The following is an 18,790-nucleotide window of genomic DNA, read 5'->3' as shown; positions in this document are numbered from 1 at the left end:
CCATGCTTTGGATTTTGGTCCAAATAAATTAAGATATAATTACTAATTTATCCATTTTTATGATAACATGGCATTTCCAGAAATTCTATCAACAGCCTAAACTCTTGGCCCCAACAGCTAAAGTTTTTTCCCATATTTGCTTTTATATATTTTTTTTAATTTTCAAAAATGAAAATAAAAATAAAAATACATAAATTTATCAATGACCCAAATTCTCCGCCTCTATTTACGCCATTTTTTGGACAACGGTACCAGCAAAATACCACGTTGAGACATGCCACCAAGCCATCGCTGTTAGGGATTTTCCCCCTCAACTCAATATCCGATTACCCGATTTCGATCCGAATTCATTCGAATTCGTATACACACTGGAATTTGGATCTAACCTCATAACCGATCCGATTAGACTTGATTGGATCCGATCCAATTACAGCCCTACTGTTACTCGGTGTGAACAAATCGTTGAGGATTCTTCGAAACTATAAATATGGGTTTGACTCTCTTTCTCTGTAATAACTACTTTTCCAGTTCTCCCTCTGTGGTGCTTTCCTGTTGCTATGGATTTGTCGGAGAGGAAAATGAAGTTCTTTCTTGGGTTCCCGATCGTCTTCTTTCTATTGCAGGCAAGGGATTGATGACTCTTCTTACTATTTCAACGTTACTTTTCGGTTCCGTACCAGGAATTTCTCCCGAAATCCCTTTTAGTGATCATCAGCGACTAGAAATTCGAAGTTCTTAGCTTAAGATTTTTGATTCCTCAAGCGCAGCTGGGAACTCCATAGATATCTCGCAGTTCTTTATTTGGATTTTTTTTTTGTTCTTCAGTTATCCTATATTTGAACTTGTTTCTTAGCGCGTGAGACACTGAGACCGATTCTGTTTCTTTAGCTGGTTTGCACTATTTGCTTTATGCTTTTTGCTCGATGATAATTAAATTTGAGATATCGGATCGAGCTTTTAGTTAAGTAGTATATATGCAAATTAGTAGTTATTCTGTCCTGTTGTTTTGTCATATATAACTTAAAACAACTCATTAAAGTTAATTTTTACAGGAAATTTAATCTTCCACTTCCTCATCCTCTCCTTCTACTTCTTCTTCTTTCAACTGTTGTAGTTTTCTGTATCATTAATGAAACGTGGCTAGATAATCTATAATAGATTATGGAATATCATCTCCCTAATTTGATGAACCTAAAAATTGTACTGCTTCATTTTACAGGTTGTAGGAAAGTAGTATAGTATGCACCGTTAAAATATGACCATAATTTATGGAGCTGCTGAATTATTGGTGTCCCCTAATGTGAAGTCTCATTTATGCAGAGCATATTTGTATCTTTAGTAACTGCAGAGAGTTCCAGTGCACGGCTTCTTTTGATGCCCAATACCAGTTTTAGGTGAGGCTGTTACTATCATTCATAAACTCGTTTGGTTAAATTATAAGGCACATAGCAAGGGAATAAACAGATTTTGTAAGCAAAATCTTAACACATTTATGCAAAACTAAACAGCTTTAGATGTTCTCATCCCAGGGAGTTTCCCTTGTATGAGTTTGTATTGATATATTGTTTCGTTTTCCTATGAAATCTCCACCATCATGCTACCGAATACTTTTTTTTTGTCATTATTGGCGGTTCTTCATGGTGAATTGCTGCTGAAAAGATGTGTCAAGTGTTCCTCTGACATGACAGTGGAAAGAATCATTTATGATGCATATTGTGAAAACACAGTCTCACTTAATAGCCTTGTAATCTATTTTGGAGATTCCCTTCGTTATGGGGTTTGTAAAATTTATATGCCATTGACTTCTATATTGTGTCTCAATTGATATCTAACTCTTTTCTACCCCCTCCCCCCCTCAAAAAAAAAAAAAAAAAAAGAAGGAAACAAAAGAAATTTATATCTAATTCTTGATTGTCTCAAGCTTTGGTGTTCTATATTTCATTTAGTGGTTAGTTACTCTGGTCTGGTATTCTTCTCTGTTCAGGGAAAGACATTCAGAAGAGTATTGTGCAATGTATGATATATGTGGAAAACGTAGTGATGGGAAGGTCTTGAACTGCCCTTATGGCTCCCCTTCTGTGAAGGTATTTGTTAGCAGAATTCCTTATTTTTCTGTACAGATTTGACATGTTAAGGTGCGTTTGTTTCTTATTTTCAAATTTATTTCTAAAACAACGAGAAAGTGGTTTCAGTATGAAGTCCAATTTGTGGATTTATGTTTGTTCTTTTCTGAATGTATCAGATTTTATTTTTAGCACTGCAAACGGATTGAATCAAATTCAGATAGGGGTAATCTGAATTCGGTTCAATAAGAATTATGGGATAATTTAATTCAATTAAAATCCGATGAATTTGATTCGATTAAATAATTCAATATTCAATTAAAAAACCCATTTGACTTGATCATCAAGGAACAAAGATGAATGTTTACATTTGACAAACTCCTATTCAATAAAAATGGCAAAACAATCAGATTCATAAAAAAGTAGAACAATCTTAGAACTGAAAATGTCACAGTTAACATACTTGTTTGGTTGTAAGTCCTGTGTTGGGAACTCGGTGTTGGTGTCCAATGTTTGGAGATTTGAAAATGGAAGCAGAGAATGCATGACAGGAGAGGAAGTAAGGTACCTTGTAATCTGTTGTGGACTAGTGGTGCAGCCTACACTATGTCCTGCATCATCTGGTGGTGTTCCTCTCTTAATGACAACTCCTCTGATGTATGATGAGCCATGAGAGTTTTGCTATTATGTTTTGGGCAATAGATGAGTGTTAGTCAACGGGGCAAGGTAGTGACAGTTATTTGACTAGGTGGTCAGTGGTCAGTTGCGGTGTTTTAAAAGCGCAAGGCGCAAATTATTAAAAAAGCTAAAAGATAAAAAATGTCAGAAAATTGAAAAAAATTCCAAAAAAAAATGAAAAAAATATTAGACATAATATTAATAAAAAATATAAGCATAAATTTTAAAATTAATGTTTTAAAAAACCTATTATCTAAAATTAAAATACATAAACATAACATGTAAAGCGTATTCAAATGAAAATTTAAAAATAAAATCAAACATATAAAACATTGTTAAGCATATAAAACCCACAATGTAAAACATATTACATTCTTGATCCTACGAGCCGCCTTTGTGCCATGCCCCTCAAGGCAAGCCCAAACAAGGCCATGTTAGGGTCTTAAATTCTTAATTAAAAATAATGATTTTATAATTTTATTTGCCTTTTAAGAAGATATTTTATTAAGATGAATAAATGAACAACATTAGAAAATAGAGGGTTCTTGGAGCTTCATAAAAGGCAATTAAAATTATAAAATCATTAATTTTTGTGTGAAAATTAAGAAATTAAGACCCTAACATGGACTTATTTGGGTTTGCCTCGAGGGGCACGGTCTGGGAGTTTGGGAGCGGAGCCCCCAGCCCAGCTGCTAGGTTCAAAAAACCAAAAAAGCATAAAATTTTCAAAAGGCGCACGCCTTTGAAAGTGCTGTGCCTAGGACCTTGGCAAGGCACCTACCCTAAATGCACCTCACCTATGAGGCGTGCCTTTTAAATCACTAGTTAGTTGTCAATTAGGTTAGGTAATAGGAAAAAGGTAATATATATTATATGGATTTGATCTGGTAACTTAATGGATCGGATATTCCAATCTGATTTCATTTGTTTAACTCCAAATAGATATCTGAATCCATCGTAAATGTATCGGATTCGAATTTGATTGATATCTGATCCAATTAGAACCCTACTTTTACTTGTATTGTATTGTAAATTATTGTTGTTCTCAGATAGTCCATTCATTTTTGTCTATGTCCAGCCTGATGAACTACTTTCTTCAAAGATCCAAAGCTTGTGCCCAACAATCACTGGCAATGTTTGTTGTACGGAAGTTCAGTTTGATACATTGCGGGCACAAGTCCAACAAGTAAGTTTTTTTCATTAAGTTTCTTTTAATAGTGACCAATAAGAAAGTGACTTTTAATAGTGTTTGTTCTGATTTTTTTTTTCAACTGTTGTAGGTTAACAATGTCCTGTTGTGGATTAATGTTTTTGGTGCTTTCTTTTTGTTTCTTTCTTCCATGCTAATATGTAATTCTTAAGTATCATTTTGGATGATTTTAACACTTCTATCAGGCATTGTATCTACTACTTTTGGTTCTTGAATCTATGCTTGGTTGTATACATAAATAAATACACGCTTGTGTACCATTAGTAAGTGACTCCATTTTAGAGTTTCTAAACCCAATGATGCAGCAATAATAAGCCATTCTACTTCAAAAGATATCTCATGGGGACTTTTATAGAATTCCAAGGAAATTGTAAACCTTGGTGGAAGCATGTGGGTTTAATAATAAGATGCAAAGAGAGAGACATACTATTGTAGGCTATGCTCTTAATTACTTTTAAATTGTTACTCAGTTGTTTTATCTTTGAGTAATTCATTTTATTAACCTTAGATCTTTCTGCATAATTACTGGCTAGGTAGTTTTTCCTATTTAGTGTAGACAGACTACTTTGTTATTCTAGTTTGATCAACAATGTGGTTTCCCAGAATGGTTCTCTATATTTATCCCTTAATTTTATGTAATTGTTGCAGGCAATTCCTTTTCTTGTAGGTTGCCCTGCATGCTTGAGGAACTTTTTGAACCTCTTTTGTGAGCTTACTTGCTCACCTAATCAGAGCTTATTCATCAATGTAACATCTGTTACCAAGGTCAGGAATTCCCATTAGTGCTACATATTTTGTTCTAATCTAATGTGATGTTACTCTTATGCTGTAAATTTTAACTAAGTTCTCTCCCTTTTTATTGGCCCTTTTGGTTGGTTAAGAAGGATGGTAGTTAAATCTGGTTAGGGATTTAGAGGAGGAAACTGTTGAGTTTTCTTCAAGGTTAGATTTGGTAATATCAGACTGGATGGTTGGATGTTGATGCTACTATGCTGATGATCTTGTAATATTTTGGGGTGTGAAGTTGACGTCTAGACTCGGGAGTATCTTGGCTTCCTTTGGTAATAATTCAAGATTTGTAGGTTTCTTGGAGTGATGAACTGATCAGAAATTCTAAACTTGTTTGGTCTCTGGTGGTAATAGGTTCATTGCATTGCACATATTTATCTTCTGTATTCGCAAAATCACTTCAATATCCATGTGGTTACTTTCAGTGACACCATATAGAAGGATATGATGTAATGGAAACTCATTGTATCATATAGCTGGAAACTAAAATATACGTACTTCAAAGATTGATGAAAGCTTAAGCTTTTTAAGAATGAAAGCAAAAGGAAAGCAGTTCTCTTTCAAGCTGCTAAGACAAGAAACCTAATTTTGAAGAGTCATGATTGCAGGACTCTTCAATTTTGATTTTTGACTTAGGAAGGGGTGCTTTAGATTTTTTGGATTTCTTAGTGATTTTTGAGGAGGGTGGTTCAAATCTTGGAGTTTTTTGAGGTCTTTGGAGGGAGCATAAGCCTTTTCTCCTGTTTCTACCTACTCCCATGAAGAAAGGAATCTTTGTGGGCGAAGGTTTCTATGCACTAGAAGGGTGGTTAAGGCCTCTAAAGGGGGTAAATCTATTTTCCGTCATCTACAATTGATTTCCTAAGCTATTTTGGGAATTATGGAGGATAATGAAGTTGGATACAAGTCCACTAGGTGGAGGAGGTGCTAGTGACCCTTTTGGGGCAAGAACCATAAGTGCAGTTAAGTTGGATGGTACAAACTACTTGGAGTGGTCCCAAGCAGCAAAAATGGCTATTGGTGCTTGTGGATAATTGGGGTATGTCACTGGTGAAGAGAAGAAGCCTGAAACTAACTCTTCCTGGTGTGTACAGGCAAGTTACATGGTGATGATCTGGCTGTGCAATTCTATGTTACCCCATATAAGCAATAACTTTTTATGGGCTAACACAACTAAGGAAGGGCATAATGAAAGTTGATCTTCAGGAAGTTTGTTGCTTTTGAAATTGGTAAAGGTGATTGCATCAGATTATGGAAGGAGGTGTTGTGTGAAGACTTTGTGTCAAATCTCAAATTATTGATTACAAGTTCGAGAAAAAGAATGGAGTTCCTTGACATGTTTGTGCTTTATTTTCTTCTTAATTAAAATGTTTTCATGCACTTTTTTCTGAACTGATAATTTTGATGTGTTATTCTCAATAGCAATTTATCTTCTTTTTTCCTTTGCAGTGCAATTGTTGCTTTACATGTCTATATGATGTATTCATAAATATTTTTCAAATTAACAATGATTTGATTAGGGTATTGAACTTCATGAAAATAATGTTACTTGGTCACTTTTTTGTTAGGTTAACAACAATTTGACTGTGGATGGCATTGATTTTTATGTGACTGATAATTTTGGTGAAGAGTTGTATAACTCTTGCAAGGATGTGAAGTTTGGGACCATGAATAGTCGAGCCATGGACTTCATTGGTGCGGGCGCTCAAAATTTTAGAGGTGAGGAATGTTTCTGAGATTTCATAAAAAAATCTTTATTCCATGTTATGTATATATATGAAGTGGTAACTTTCATTAACTTAAGGAACATTGGTACAACTATTACCTTCCAAAGAAGGTGATCTCTCAATTCATAGCAGACTTACAAACATGCCCATAAAAGAGTTTCCCTAGTACCCCCTTGCTTTCCCAAAGCATCAGCCAAGGTGTTCACTGACCTTCTAGCTAGCCCATTTGAATTGTATCTAATCTCCCATGTTAGGTTCAAAATTTCCCTTACAACTTATCTAAGGGACCAAGTGCCTAAGCTATTTGTCTGCATCCAGCCTATTACCAACTTTGAATCTCCCTTCCACTTCTAAATGCTGAAAACCCATCTGTTTAGCCAATCTGAGTCCTTGCAGTAGTGCCATTAATTCTTCCCCGAGTCACCAATTACAATTTGTCTAGAGAATAAGGACAAGATTCTTCCTTCCATATCTCTGAGAACATCCCCAACTCCTGAGGGACTAGGGTTACCTACAGAACTGCCACCAAAGTTTAGCTTTACCCTCTTTTGTTGAGGAGGGGACCATCTTTCATGAATAGTAGGAGCTGAGGAAGAGGAGCCCTCTCCCATACCCCATCCTCTAAACAAGTCATCTACTGTAAAAGCCTTGAACAGATCCAATGTTTTCAGTGAATGTAAGACCTTGATGATTATTTCTTCTACCAATTCATCCTTTGATTTTCCTTGCCCTTGGAAGGTCCTAATGTTCCTCTCTTCCCAGATTGCCCAAATAATAGATGTTCTCGTTGTTCTCCACATCACACTACCCCATTTCTTTGGTTGTTGGAAGAAGCTCGAGTCAAAAAGGTGCACCACACTCGATGGAGGAGTCCACCTGTAACCAAAGAGATGAAAACCAATTCCAAATATGAGTAACAAAAGAACAAGATATTAATAGATGGTTCATCGTCTCTCCACTAGCCATACAAAGACTACAGACATGTGGGGATAAGCAACGGTTTGGCCTCATTTTTTGAAGCACATCCAAAGTATTGATTTTTCGGAGGATCACTTCCCAACAAAAAGCCCTAATGTTAGGAGGTATAGGAACACACCGCACTTATTTAATAGGAAAATAGATAAGCAAGTTGGTTGGCTACAACAAGGCATTAAAGAAAGAGGGGCAAGAGATAACCCAAAGAGGATTCTGACCAAATTCTACTATCAAGACAAGATTGGTCCAAAAGCATTAAATTTAAAAGAAAGAAGAGTTCATTTGCAATGCACACTTTTGAGTCCTTAGTAGAAACCACTATCTGCTGATTCGGTCAAGCTTCTTGTGAATGGAAAAGGGGAAAGTTGTAGATTTCAGCAATAGGAAGAGAAAGAGGAAGGAAAGGAGAAGAAGGTCAACTAGGATTGTGTATCATAACCCTAGCCACCAACCCCTCATTCTATTTATATTTAACTTAAATATGAGATATTACAAAGATGCCCTTAGTAGGGCGGCAACTCAAACTCAAACTTAAATATGAGATATTCTATTTATATTTAACACCATTCTGCTGTGGACTATAGGAGCAACTACTCTGATGGACAACACCATACTCCAACAGATATGAGGCAAGATGTCTCTCAAAATATTCCCTAGCATTGTCAGATCTGAACATCTTTATTCTCGTTCCAAACTGTGTTAGTACCATCTGGTGGAATTGCCTCACCAAGGATGGTACTTCATCGCGGGATTTCATCAGGTAAATCCAGGAATATCGAGAGAAATCATCCACAAATAGGAGAAAATAGCGATAACCGCCCATTGAGGGAACATGATAAGGGCCCCACACATCCGAATGAATAACATCAAAAGGAGAAGAACATCTTTTATTACTAGGTTTAAAAAAGTGTCTACAATGTTTTCCAAGTTCACAACCTTCACACTTCAAACTTGACAGGCTCACAGACTCAAACAGTTTTGGAAACAAAGAACTCAAAGAAGAAAAAGACAAATGACCTAGACGATTATGCCAAAGCATAATCTGATCCACAGATTTTGACTCACTGTCCCTGCAAACATGATTACTTTGGTGAAGAGGGAGAGCATCTAGGAGGTAGATTCCATTTACTTCACGACCATTCCCAATCGTCCTCTTTGAATCAAGATCTTGCAAAATACAGCGTCCAGGAGAAAAAATTACTGAGCAGTTCAAATTCTTAGTCAAACTACTAACAGATAATAAATTGGTGCTCAATTTAGGAACATGGAGGACAGAGGGTAAACAAATGGAATCATTAATCTTGACAGATCCCTTTCCAGCAATAGGAACATGGGATCTATCAGCTGTGGAGACCCTATCTCTGCCAGAACAGAGCTGGTAAGAGGAGAAAATAGTGGAGCAATGGGTCAGTGACATGTGAACTACCTGTGTGGGCAAAGGAGGTAGAGTGAGCTCCACCTGTGCTACCTGTACCTTGTTGTCCGCTTGCGGCTGAACTAGAACTAGCTGTATCCCTCTAATTCAGAAGTAACCCAAACCTCTCAAGCTCGGCCCTTACTGCAACGGACTCCAAAGCAGCTGTAGTAGGGGGGCCGGAGTGTCACCAGTAACTGCCATGTGCGCATTTCCTTTCTTATTCTTCAATCTGGTCGGCACAAGATGTGGGTGAAGCTTCCAACAAGTATCTCTTGTATGCTTAGGCTTCTTATAGTAGTCATAGACCAAGTCCCTTTTGTCTTCTTTCTTGTTTTCATTGCCATTTTGTTTAGATTTCACAACACTTACTATAGCGGATTGATCAGAAATGAGATTCTTCATCATTACATCCCTCCTGCACTCCTCTCCTGACACAAAGGCATATGCTTGGGAGAGAGTGACACTGTCCCTGGAAAGAAGATGCTGTTGTGCAATGTCATACTCAGGGTTAAGGCCAGCAAGGAATTCGAACACCCTATACTTCACTAAGTGTCTTTGATAGGTAGCTGCATCCTTGGTGGTTTCCCAAGCAAAAGTCTCTAGATGGTCGATCTCCTGCCACAGGGTCTTAAGGACTGAAAAATAGGCTACAACAGATCTATCTCCTTGCCTTGTAGCAATAATCTGATTCCTCAGTTGATAAGCCCTAGCAACATTCTCCCTTTGTGAATAGGTTTCTGCAACCCCATCCCATATCTCCATAGTAGTATTTGCCCATAAAAAAATTTTACTTATATGTGGCAACATGGAATTACACAACCATGTCATTACCAATATAATTTTCCTACACCCACCGGGAGTTGCCAGTTTCAGGTTTCACCTCTTCACCAGCAATATACCCCAATTTTTCACGAGCCCCAATGGCCATCTTTGCAGATTGGGACCATTCCAAGTAGTTTGTACCATCCAACCTAACTGTAGTAATGGTTCCAGCTCTGAAGGGGTTTCCAGCACCTCCTCTCACAAGTCCCATTTCATTCCCGAGCTTATATTCAACTCTGTGTCCCTCCATGCTTCTTCAAAAGGGTACAGAAACAAATAAAAAATGCAGCAAGAACAAACAAAACACCTTCTGGAACCAATGACACTCCTTTGGTGTCCTGGACTTTCTTCCCACGAAAGATTCCTTTTCTGTGGGATGAGAGAAGAGAGAGAAAAAGCAACTGCCCTCTCTAGGAGCCTCCAAACCACGTGGGACTTGAATCGCCCCCTGTAAAAAACTCCAAGGAACCCTAAAAAAATAGGGCGCCACTACCTAGGTCAAAATTGAAGAGTTCAACAAAAACAAGACTCTTCCCCTTTCTCCAGATCCATCAACAAAAACAAAACTCCAAGAAAACCTAGACCAGCTACAGGGCATACAGATCCATCAAGAAAATCCAAAAACCGGGCTTACCTGAGAGCTTCGATCAACCTCATAAATCTCCATGCAATCGGCCGATCTAGGGCTGCATGAGAGAATCACTTCCAGAAACTTCAACCTGCTCTGATACCAAGTAGAAACCACTATCTGCTGATTCGGTCAAGCTTCTTGTGAAAGGAAGAGGGGAAAGTTGTAGATTTCAGCAATAGGAAGAGAAAGAGGAAGGAAAGGAGAAGAAGGTCAACTAGGATTGTGTATCATAACTCTAGCCGCCAGCCCCTCATTCTATTTATATTTAACTTAAATATGAGATATTACAAAGATGCCCTTAGTAGGGCGGCAACTCAAACTAAATAGTTACAGTAGAAGATCAAGACTGTAATCAGTCTTGAATCCTAATAGGTTTTAGGTTTATAGAACAGAAGAAAAGTGAGAGAAAGGAGAGAGAATAGAAGAGAAACAGGAGAACACAAGTGGTTGAAAGGAGGGACAGATTCTAACAGATCTGCCGCCGCCACTCTCTTATTACTTATAGGTTATGTTTAGTACATAATGGAAAGGACACATCTGCCCTTAGTACTTACATAATAAATAAAGTAAATAAAAGCTGAAATAAATAACAAGTGAATTAACAAACTGACTCAAACTGACACTACTATAACTGAAACAAATAACTACACATGCTGCCCTACGAACACAGTGGGGACCACTGCAGTGGGGCCCACATCAGTGTTCTCTACACTCCCCCTCAAGTTGGGAGTAGATATCTATCATTCCCAACTTGGATAGGTTTGTCTCTAACTTCTTCCTTGGTACAGCCTTGGTGAGGATATCTGCGAGCTGCATATTAGATGTGATGTACGGAAGACACACTTCTTGTGATGTGACCCTTTCTCGCACAAAATGTCGATCAACTTCGATATGTTTAGTTCTGTCATGCTGCACTGGGTTGTGGGTTATATTAATAGCTGCCTGATTATCACAATACAACATTAAGGGCTTTTCATAGTCAATACCCAACTCTTCAATTAGTGACCTCAGCCATAAGATTTCAGCCACTCCATTAGCCATTGACCTGTATTCCGCTTCAACACTAGAGCGGGAAACAACACTCTGCTTCTTACTCCTCCAAGAGACAAGGTTACCTCCCACAAGGGCACAATATCCAGAGGTAGACCTTCTGTCATCAACACTCCCAGCCCAATCGGCATCTGTATAGACTTCCACCCTCATGTGATTATTGTTTTTGAGCAGTATACCTCTACCCGGGCATCTCTTCAAGTATGCTAATATTCTCTCTGTCGCAAGAAGATGAGAAGTTCTAGGGGAGTGCATGTACTGGCTAACAACACTAACTGCATAGCTGATATCCGGCCGAGTGAGGCAGAGATATAGGAGCTTTCCAACCAACCGTTAGAACATAACTTTGTCTTCAAGAGGCTCCCCGCCCTCTGCACCAATCTTGTGATTTTGTTCGATGGGTGTATCAGCCGGCTTAACACCCAACTTTCCAGTTTCCGCCAACAGATCTAGAACATATTTTCTCTGAGAGATAAAAATCCCCTGCTTGGATCTAACAACCTCAATACCCAAAAAGTACCGTAGTTGCACCAAGATCTTTCACCTCAAACTCTTGATGAAGGAGCTGTTTGAGGGACTCAATCTCATGACTGTCATTTCCTGTCACCACAATATCATCAACATATATTGCAAGTAGTGTCAGAGAGGACTCCACCCTCTTGATGAATAGTGTATGATCTGTCTGGGCCTGTACATAACCAAACTTTCCAAGGGCTAATTTGAACCTATCAAACCAGGCTTTAGATGACTGATTCAAACCATACAATGCCTTGTTCAGTCGGCAAACCTTCTTACCTGTCTCTGTATCATAGAATCCAGGAGGCAACTGCATGTAAACCTCTTCCTGTAAGTCTCCATTCAGAAAGGCATTTTTAACATCCATCTGAAATAGGGGCCAAGAATGATTTGCTGCAAGGGATAACAGAACTCGGATGGCGGTCATCTTGGCTACTGGGGCAAAGGTCTCCAAGTAGTCTATACCATAAGTCTGAGTGAAGCCCTTTGCAACCAGCCGGGCTTTGTACCTTTCAATAGAGCCATCAGCATTATGCTTCACAGTGAACACCCATCTGCATCCCACCGGTTTCTTTCCTTTTGGTGGGTCAACCATTGCCCAAGTATTATTCTTCAACAGGGCATCCATTTCGACTTGCATTGCATCTTTCCATTCTGGAACTGATAAGGCTTCTTGCACTGTTCTTGGAATAGGGACATCGGCAATGGAAGTGAGATAAGACCGGTAAGATGGAGACAGTCGATCATAGGATAAGAACTGTGAGATGCTGTGAGCTGTAGAAGTGGTGCAATGTCGTTTCCCTTTGCGAATGGCAATAGGGAGATCAAGGTCATCCACAAGAGGGGAAGTGGCAACAGTGAGAGGTATCTCAGTATGCTCTGGATCTGGAGTCGCAGAAGGAACTGGAGCTGGCCGGGACTGCCGATGACTAGGATCAACCTGCCTGCATCGCCTGTGATAGACTCTCAACTCCGGCTTCCTCTGACCACCCTCACCACTACAACCTTCATTATCCAGTGGAATAGGTAAAGGAACAACCCCACTCAAAACAGCCCCACTTCCACTCTCATTGCTCTCCCCCTGAGGAAAGAAACTCAAAACAGCCCCACTCTCACTGCTCTCCCCCTGAGGAGAAACCCTAGGATAATAGGGTGTCTCCTCAAAGAAGGTGACATCCATGGAGACAAACCGTTTCCCTGAAATTGGATCATAGCAGTAATAACCCTTTTGAGTTTGTGCATAACCAAGGAAAATGCATTTGGAGGCCTTAGGTTCAAACTTGGAACGATGAGGCCTAAGAAGCTGAACGAAACAGGTACAACCAAAGGTTTTAAGGGGAACAATGAACAACTCCTCGTCTGGGTATAGAAGGGAAAAGGGGGTTCTCATATCAAGAACCCGGGAAGGAACTCGATTAATGAGATAAACTGCCGTGAAGATAGCATCACCCGAGAAGCGAATAGGTACATTGGAGGTAAACATAATGCTTCTAGCCACCTCCAAGATATGCCTATTCTTCCTTTCGGCAACGCCGTTCTGCTGTGGTGTATAAGGGCAAGTGCTCTAGTGAATAACTCCATGGCTAAGAAGGTAGGAGGTCAATGGCTGAGCAAAGTATTCCTTTGCATTATCAGATCTAAGGACTTTGATTGGTCCCAAACTGAGTGAGAACCATCTGATGGAAGTTTTGGGTCAGAGCAGGAACCTCATCCCGAGAACGCATAAGATATACCCAAGAAAAACGGGTATGGTCATCAACAAACAGTAGAAAATATCTGTACCCACCCATAGAAGAGATATGATATGGTCCCCAAACATCAGTATGCACAATATCAAAAGAGGAATTACTCCTTTTATTACTTAAAGAATAAGAGGTTCTACAGTGTTTGGCAAACTCACAACTCTCACACCTCAACTTTGATAACTCAACAGACTCAAATAAAGTAGGAAACAGATTCTTCAAAGACTTAAAAGACAAATGACCTAATCGGTTATGCCAAAGCATAACCGAACTCACAGACTGGGAAACAAAAGACTTCTTATCCACTGACTCCTCCCGACGAGAACTCTCTCCAAGCAGATAGATCTCCTTCGTCTCACGGCCAGTCCCAATCACCTTCCTCGTCTCCAAATCCTGAAAAACACATCGGTCAGGGAAAAAGGTTACTGAACAGTTCATGTGTTTGGTAATACTACTAACTGAAAGCAGGTTAGTATCAAGCTTAGGAACATGCAAGACAGAAGATAAAGAGATAGTATCCGATAGCTTGATGTCCCCCTTGCCCGAAATGGGAACAAGAGAGCCATCAGGAATGGATACTCTGTCTCGTCCAGAGGACAAGTGATAAGAAATGAACAAAGATGGCAAGCTAGTCATATGGTCAGATGCACCTGAATCTATTACCCAGCAGTGGTCAGTATTACCTGGAGCTGAAGCATGGTAAGCTGAGGCTCGAGTACCTGAATGTGCAAATGCAGATGTGGCAGGAGCTGATGGTGACTGAGATGGCTGAGCTGAACTCCCAACTTCCTTTTCCAACTGTATGAGGGCAGCCCGAACAGCAGCTAAAGTCTCTAAGGATGTGCCTGATGAGGATGCTGAATCAGTGTTCACGGCCACATGAGCATTACCCTTCTTATTTCTTAGTTTTGCTGGGACCAAGTGAGGATGTAGCTTCCAACAAGTATCTTTTGTGTGCTTGGGTTTCTTGCAATGTTCACATACCAGATCCCGTTTATCTTCCTTCTTCCGGTCCCTTTCTCAGTCACCCCCTGGCTTAGGTTTAATAGCTGTCAAGGCTGGGAAGGAGGGCTGAGGTTGCATCATGACTTTCCTCCTGGTCTCTTCACTATGCACCAGGGAGTATGCTTGAGAAAGGGTCACACTATCTCTTGTCAATATCTGTTGTCGCACAATGACATTCTGAATTCAAACCAGCCAGAAACTCAAATACCCTATTCGTCTCGACTTGCTTTTTGTGAGTCTGTGCATCTCTGGGACTCTCCCACTCAAGGGTCTCTAGATGGTCAATCTCATGCCACAGGGATTTCAAGGTAGAGAAGTAGACAGAAACTGGCTTCTCTCCTTGTTTAAGGCTGTTCACCTCACACTTTAGTTCATAGGCTCTGGCAACATTAAGGGGTTGGGAATAGGTTTCTTTCACAACATCCCATATCTCTTTGGCTGTCTTTGCCCACAAGTAATTTCGGCTGATATGTGGCTGCATAGAATTACACAGCCATGCCATAACCAAATAGTTCTCTTGAACCCACTTGGTGTATGTTGGGTCCTCTTTGGAAGGTTCTTTCACATCTCCCAAGAGGTAACCCAGTTTTCCCCTTCCTCCAATAGCCATCATGGCTGATTGAGCCCACTCCAAATAATTTGACCCATCAAATCTCATAGCTGTAATCTGAAACCTAGTTTTAGATACACTACCATAACTGTGGTTTCCAAAACTACTACTTTCTCCCTGACCCTTAAACTCCATATTTGATCAAGATTCAGTGGCTACAAACTGTTAGAGCCACTATACCAGAAAACAGAGTCAAACAAGCAGGTCTGAAATCTGATCCGAAACCAACACAAATCTGATCTGATCTGAAACCAACCCAAATCTGATCTGAAATCAATCGCCTATCACAGTATATGCAAGGAATCAACTCAAATCTGATCTGAAATCAATCGGCATGCACAATACCAGGCAGCCTATCAATCTGAGATGTTATTTTCTGAAATCACTACTGTGGGGCCCATTGCTGCGAGAGCAAAATTAGGGTTTCAACTGTAGGTTTGAAATAAGTGCTCAACTGCACTCTCCAAGCAGTCCGCACAAGTGGGACTTGTCGTAGGGCAATATGAAACCCTAAAAACTAATCACCTCTGAGAAGGGGGGGGGGGGTCGGCCCAACAGTCAAACCCTAGAAACAAACTTAAACACAGTTCGGCAAGTCAAACCCTAGAAACAAACTTGAACACTCGGCTCCTCCTTCTAGATAGGTCCAACCTATCTCTCAACTGATTGCAGTCTCTGAAACTCAATAAAAAAAAACTTATGTACTTCGGTTTACTGTCTTCTAGGGTTACCTGAACCCTAACCTTCGCTGCTTCTTCCTGATTACCAACTCTCTGCAAGCCACGACAAGTCTTCAACTGCTGCGAACCTCCTGGTAATCTCCAAGATTCAGCCACCGAATACTTCTTCAAAGCTTCCAGCCCTAGCTAGTCCTCATGTGGTCGGCTGGACTAGACACACATGAGAAGCCCTAGATAGGCTCTAATACCAAGTAGAAGATCAAGACTGTAATCAGTCTTGATTCCTAATAGGTTTTAGGTTTACAAAACAAAAGAAAAGTGAGAAAGGAGAGAGAATAGAAGAGAAACAGGAGAACACAAGTGGTTGAAAGGAGGGACAGATTCTAACAGATCTGCCGCCGCCACTCTCTTATTATTTATAGGTTATGTTTAGTACATAATGGAAAGGACACATCTGCCCTTAGTACTTACATAATAAATAAAGTAAATAAAAGTTGAAATAAATAACAACTGAATTAAGAAACTGACTCAAACTGACACTACTATAACTGAAACAAATAACTACACATGCTGTCCTATGAACACAGTGGGGACCACTGCAGTGGGGCCCACATCAGTGTTCTCTACATTTACAACTCTTTTAAAAATAAAAACTAATGGGCTCAAGGCCCAACAACTTCTTAATTTAAAAGAAAATAAACTAAACACAAATCGGCCCATTCAACATCCTTCAAAGCTCTTCTCAAGCCCAAATCTCAAGTAGTTCTATGCATCTTACTTCTTAATATAAAACATTTTTACTAAAAATAAAGAAAAATGAGATCCCTCTTCTTCTTCTTCTTTCTCCTTCCTCCTCGTCCTCCTCCTCTTAAGGAGGCTTACACCTCCTCGTGTTCAGGAGAGGCTTACGCTTCTTATGTTCTGAACTACACCTCACACCTCTAGGTAGTGGAACGCCTTGCGTCACACCTCCGTGTTTTAAAACATTGCTTACTTACTGGACTGATGCAAAAGAAATTGTTTTGGTTGAAATCAGTATAAATGTTGAATATCAAAATAGATTGTTTACTTTGTTGGAACTTAGAAGCTTTCAAACACCAAATGTTTCAATCAATATTTTCTACTTATAAACAAAAAATGGCTATGTATATGAGATGCTAGCTTGGAAAGTGTTGCTATAATTATGCTATTACACAATCTTTAGAAAACTACCATATGAATTAAATATCTTGGTTCCATTACAACTTCTAGAATCATTATGAAAAATAGCTCCGACAGAAATTTTTTTTTTTGATGAATAACTGATTACTTCATTGAATTTTAAGGAAAGTGTACAAGAGAAAGTGAGAGAGAGACAAGCTCTCTTATCTCTCCCCTTTAACTTTAGTTATAATTACAATTACAGTTGTGCCTAAAATGTTTGAATTCTCCCAACCCCTTGCTTGGCTAGTGCATCAGCCATTGAATTAGCTGTTCTTTTCACCCATTGTATTCTCAGTTCCATGTCGTTTGTGATCCATCTGAATTTTTTCTTCTCATTATTATACTTCCACATCCTACTTTCCTCATCCCGTAGCCAAGCCACTACCAGTTTGGAATCCCCTTCAATGATTAGCTTTCTAGCATTCATGGTTGTAGCCCTTTGCACTCATTCCATAACTGCCATTACTTTCGCTCTTAGTGAGTCTCCTTCACCTGCCGGGCCTGAGAATAATGCACACACTTAACCCTCCTCATCACTGAATACACCTCCAATTCCTGACCTTCCTGGGTTTCCCATGCTACTGCCGTCAAAATTAAGCTTTATAAATCCTCTTTCAGGAGGGGTCCAGATAGGAATAACAGGCTGCTTATTGACATTTGAATCTGCCTCTATCCAGTTTCTAATGATATCATCAATGGATATATGTGAGAAGTTTCCTAAGGATTTCAGCCATTGAGCCTCTCTAATTAGAATTGATTCAATCATGGCCTCTTTTGTTCTCTCCTTTTCTCTAAAAATTCTTGCATTTCTTTCTTCCCACACTACCCAGATTATTGCTGCCCTAGCACTCTTCCACATTATGTCACCTATCTTCTTCGGCGAAGGACAGTAAGTTGGATCAAAGAGACTTTTGATGTCAGCCGGAGGTGTCCACCTGCATTCAAATGAGGAAAAAAGCCATTCCCAAATACCAGCAACAAACGGACAGGTAGTAAACAAATGAAAGCAAGTCTCACTATTAGCCTTACAAAGAAAACACCAGTGTGGGGAAAGACACCACTTTTTCCTCTTCCTTTGTAGCCAGTCAAAAGTATTTATTCTTTCGTGTACAACTTCCCAACAAAAAGCCACAATCCTAGGTGGGATAGGCTTGCACCATACCTCCTTAACAGGAAAATATTGAGGGGGACTAAGGGGAGGTTGGGTTAGCACTTTGAAGGAGTCACAGGAAAACAGGCCCGAAGAGGAAGGTGTCCAAATTCTTTCATCAGACTTATTAGGATCAAAGAAAGTTCCTTCAAGGTTTTGGATTAAAGAGAGTACACTATCAATTTCTGAATCCCTTAATCCCCTTCTAAAGCTAAAGTTCCAATCAAAACCATTGACTGAGTTTGAAGGGACTAAGAAAGTTGAAATGGGCTCACTCTTGAAACATGATAAAGAATACAAAGAGGGGTATAAGTCTTTCAAAGGGGAGTTCCCATTACCAGATTTGATTCCAAAATTTGATTAAGTTGCCAGAATTGAGTTCATACCTTACAAGAGGCAAGAAACAAGGTAGAATTGCTTGTATGGCCTTCCAAGGTGAAGCTCTGGTAGCCCGTTGCAGTGATTCAGCATCCCATCCATTGTCCAACAGCCCGCGTATACTCACCACCACCCTTGCTCATA

The 18,790-nt window shown here is 39.6% G+C and overlaps 1 protein-coding gene across 1 annotated transcript in view; it reads left to right on the top strand.

Annotated features, from left to right (window-relative positions):
* Positions 1 to 497: 497 nt before the first annotated feature.
* Positions 498 to 18,790, top strand: part of LOC104587133 (uncharacterized) — a 95,080-nt gene continuing 76,787 nt past the window's right edge. The window contains exons 1-6 of the mRNA XM_088890690.1: positions 498 to 623; positions 1,321 to 1,394; positions 1,985 to 2,084; positions 3,820 to 3,927; positions 4,600 to 4,716; positions 6,309 to 6,459. Coding sequence (XP_088746816.1) covers positions 558 to 623; positions 1,321 to 1,394; positions 1,985 to 2,084; positions 3,820 to 3,927; positions 4,600 to 4,716; positions 6,309 to 6,459 — 616 coding nt within the window. The 5' untranslated portion in view covers positions 498 to 557. The remainder of the gene's footprint in view (positions 624 to 1,320; positions 1,395 to 1,984; positions 2,085 to 3,819; positions 3,928 to 4,599; positions 4,717 to 6,308; positions 6,460 to 18,790) is intronic.

The sequence above is a fragment of the Nelumbo nucifera genome, chromosome 6 (assembly GCF_055504915.1).
Source record: "Nelumbo nucifera cultivar China Antique chromosome 6, China Antique-T2T, whole genome shotgun sequence".
NCBI classification, from domain to species: Eukaryota; Viridiplantae; Streptophyta; class Magnoliopsida; order Proteales; family Nelumbonaceae; genus Nelumbo; species Nelumbo nucifera.
The sequence above is the reverse complement of the archived record's forward strand: the minus strand, read 5'-3'. Positions and strand labels throughout refer to the sequence as shown.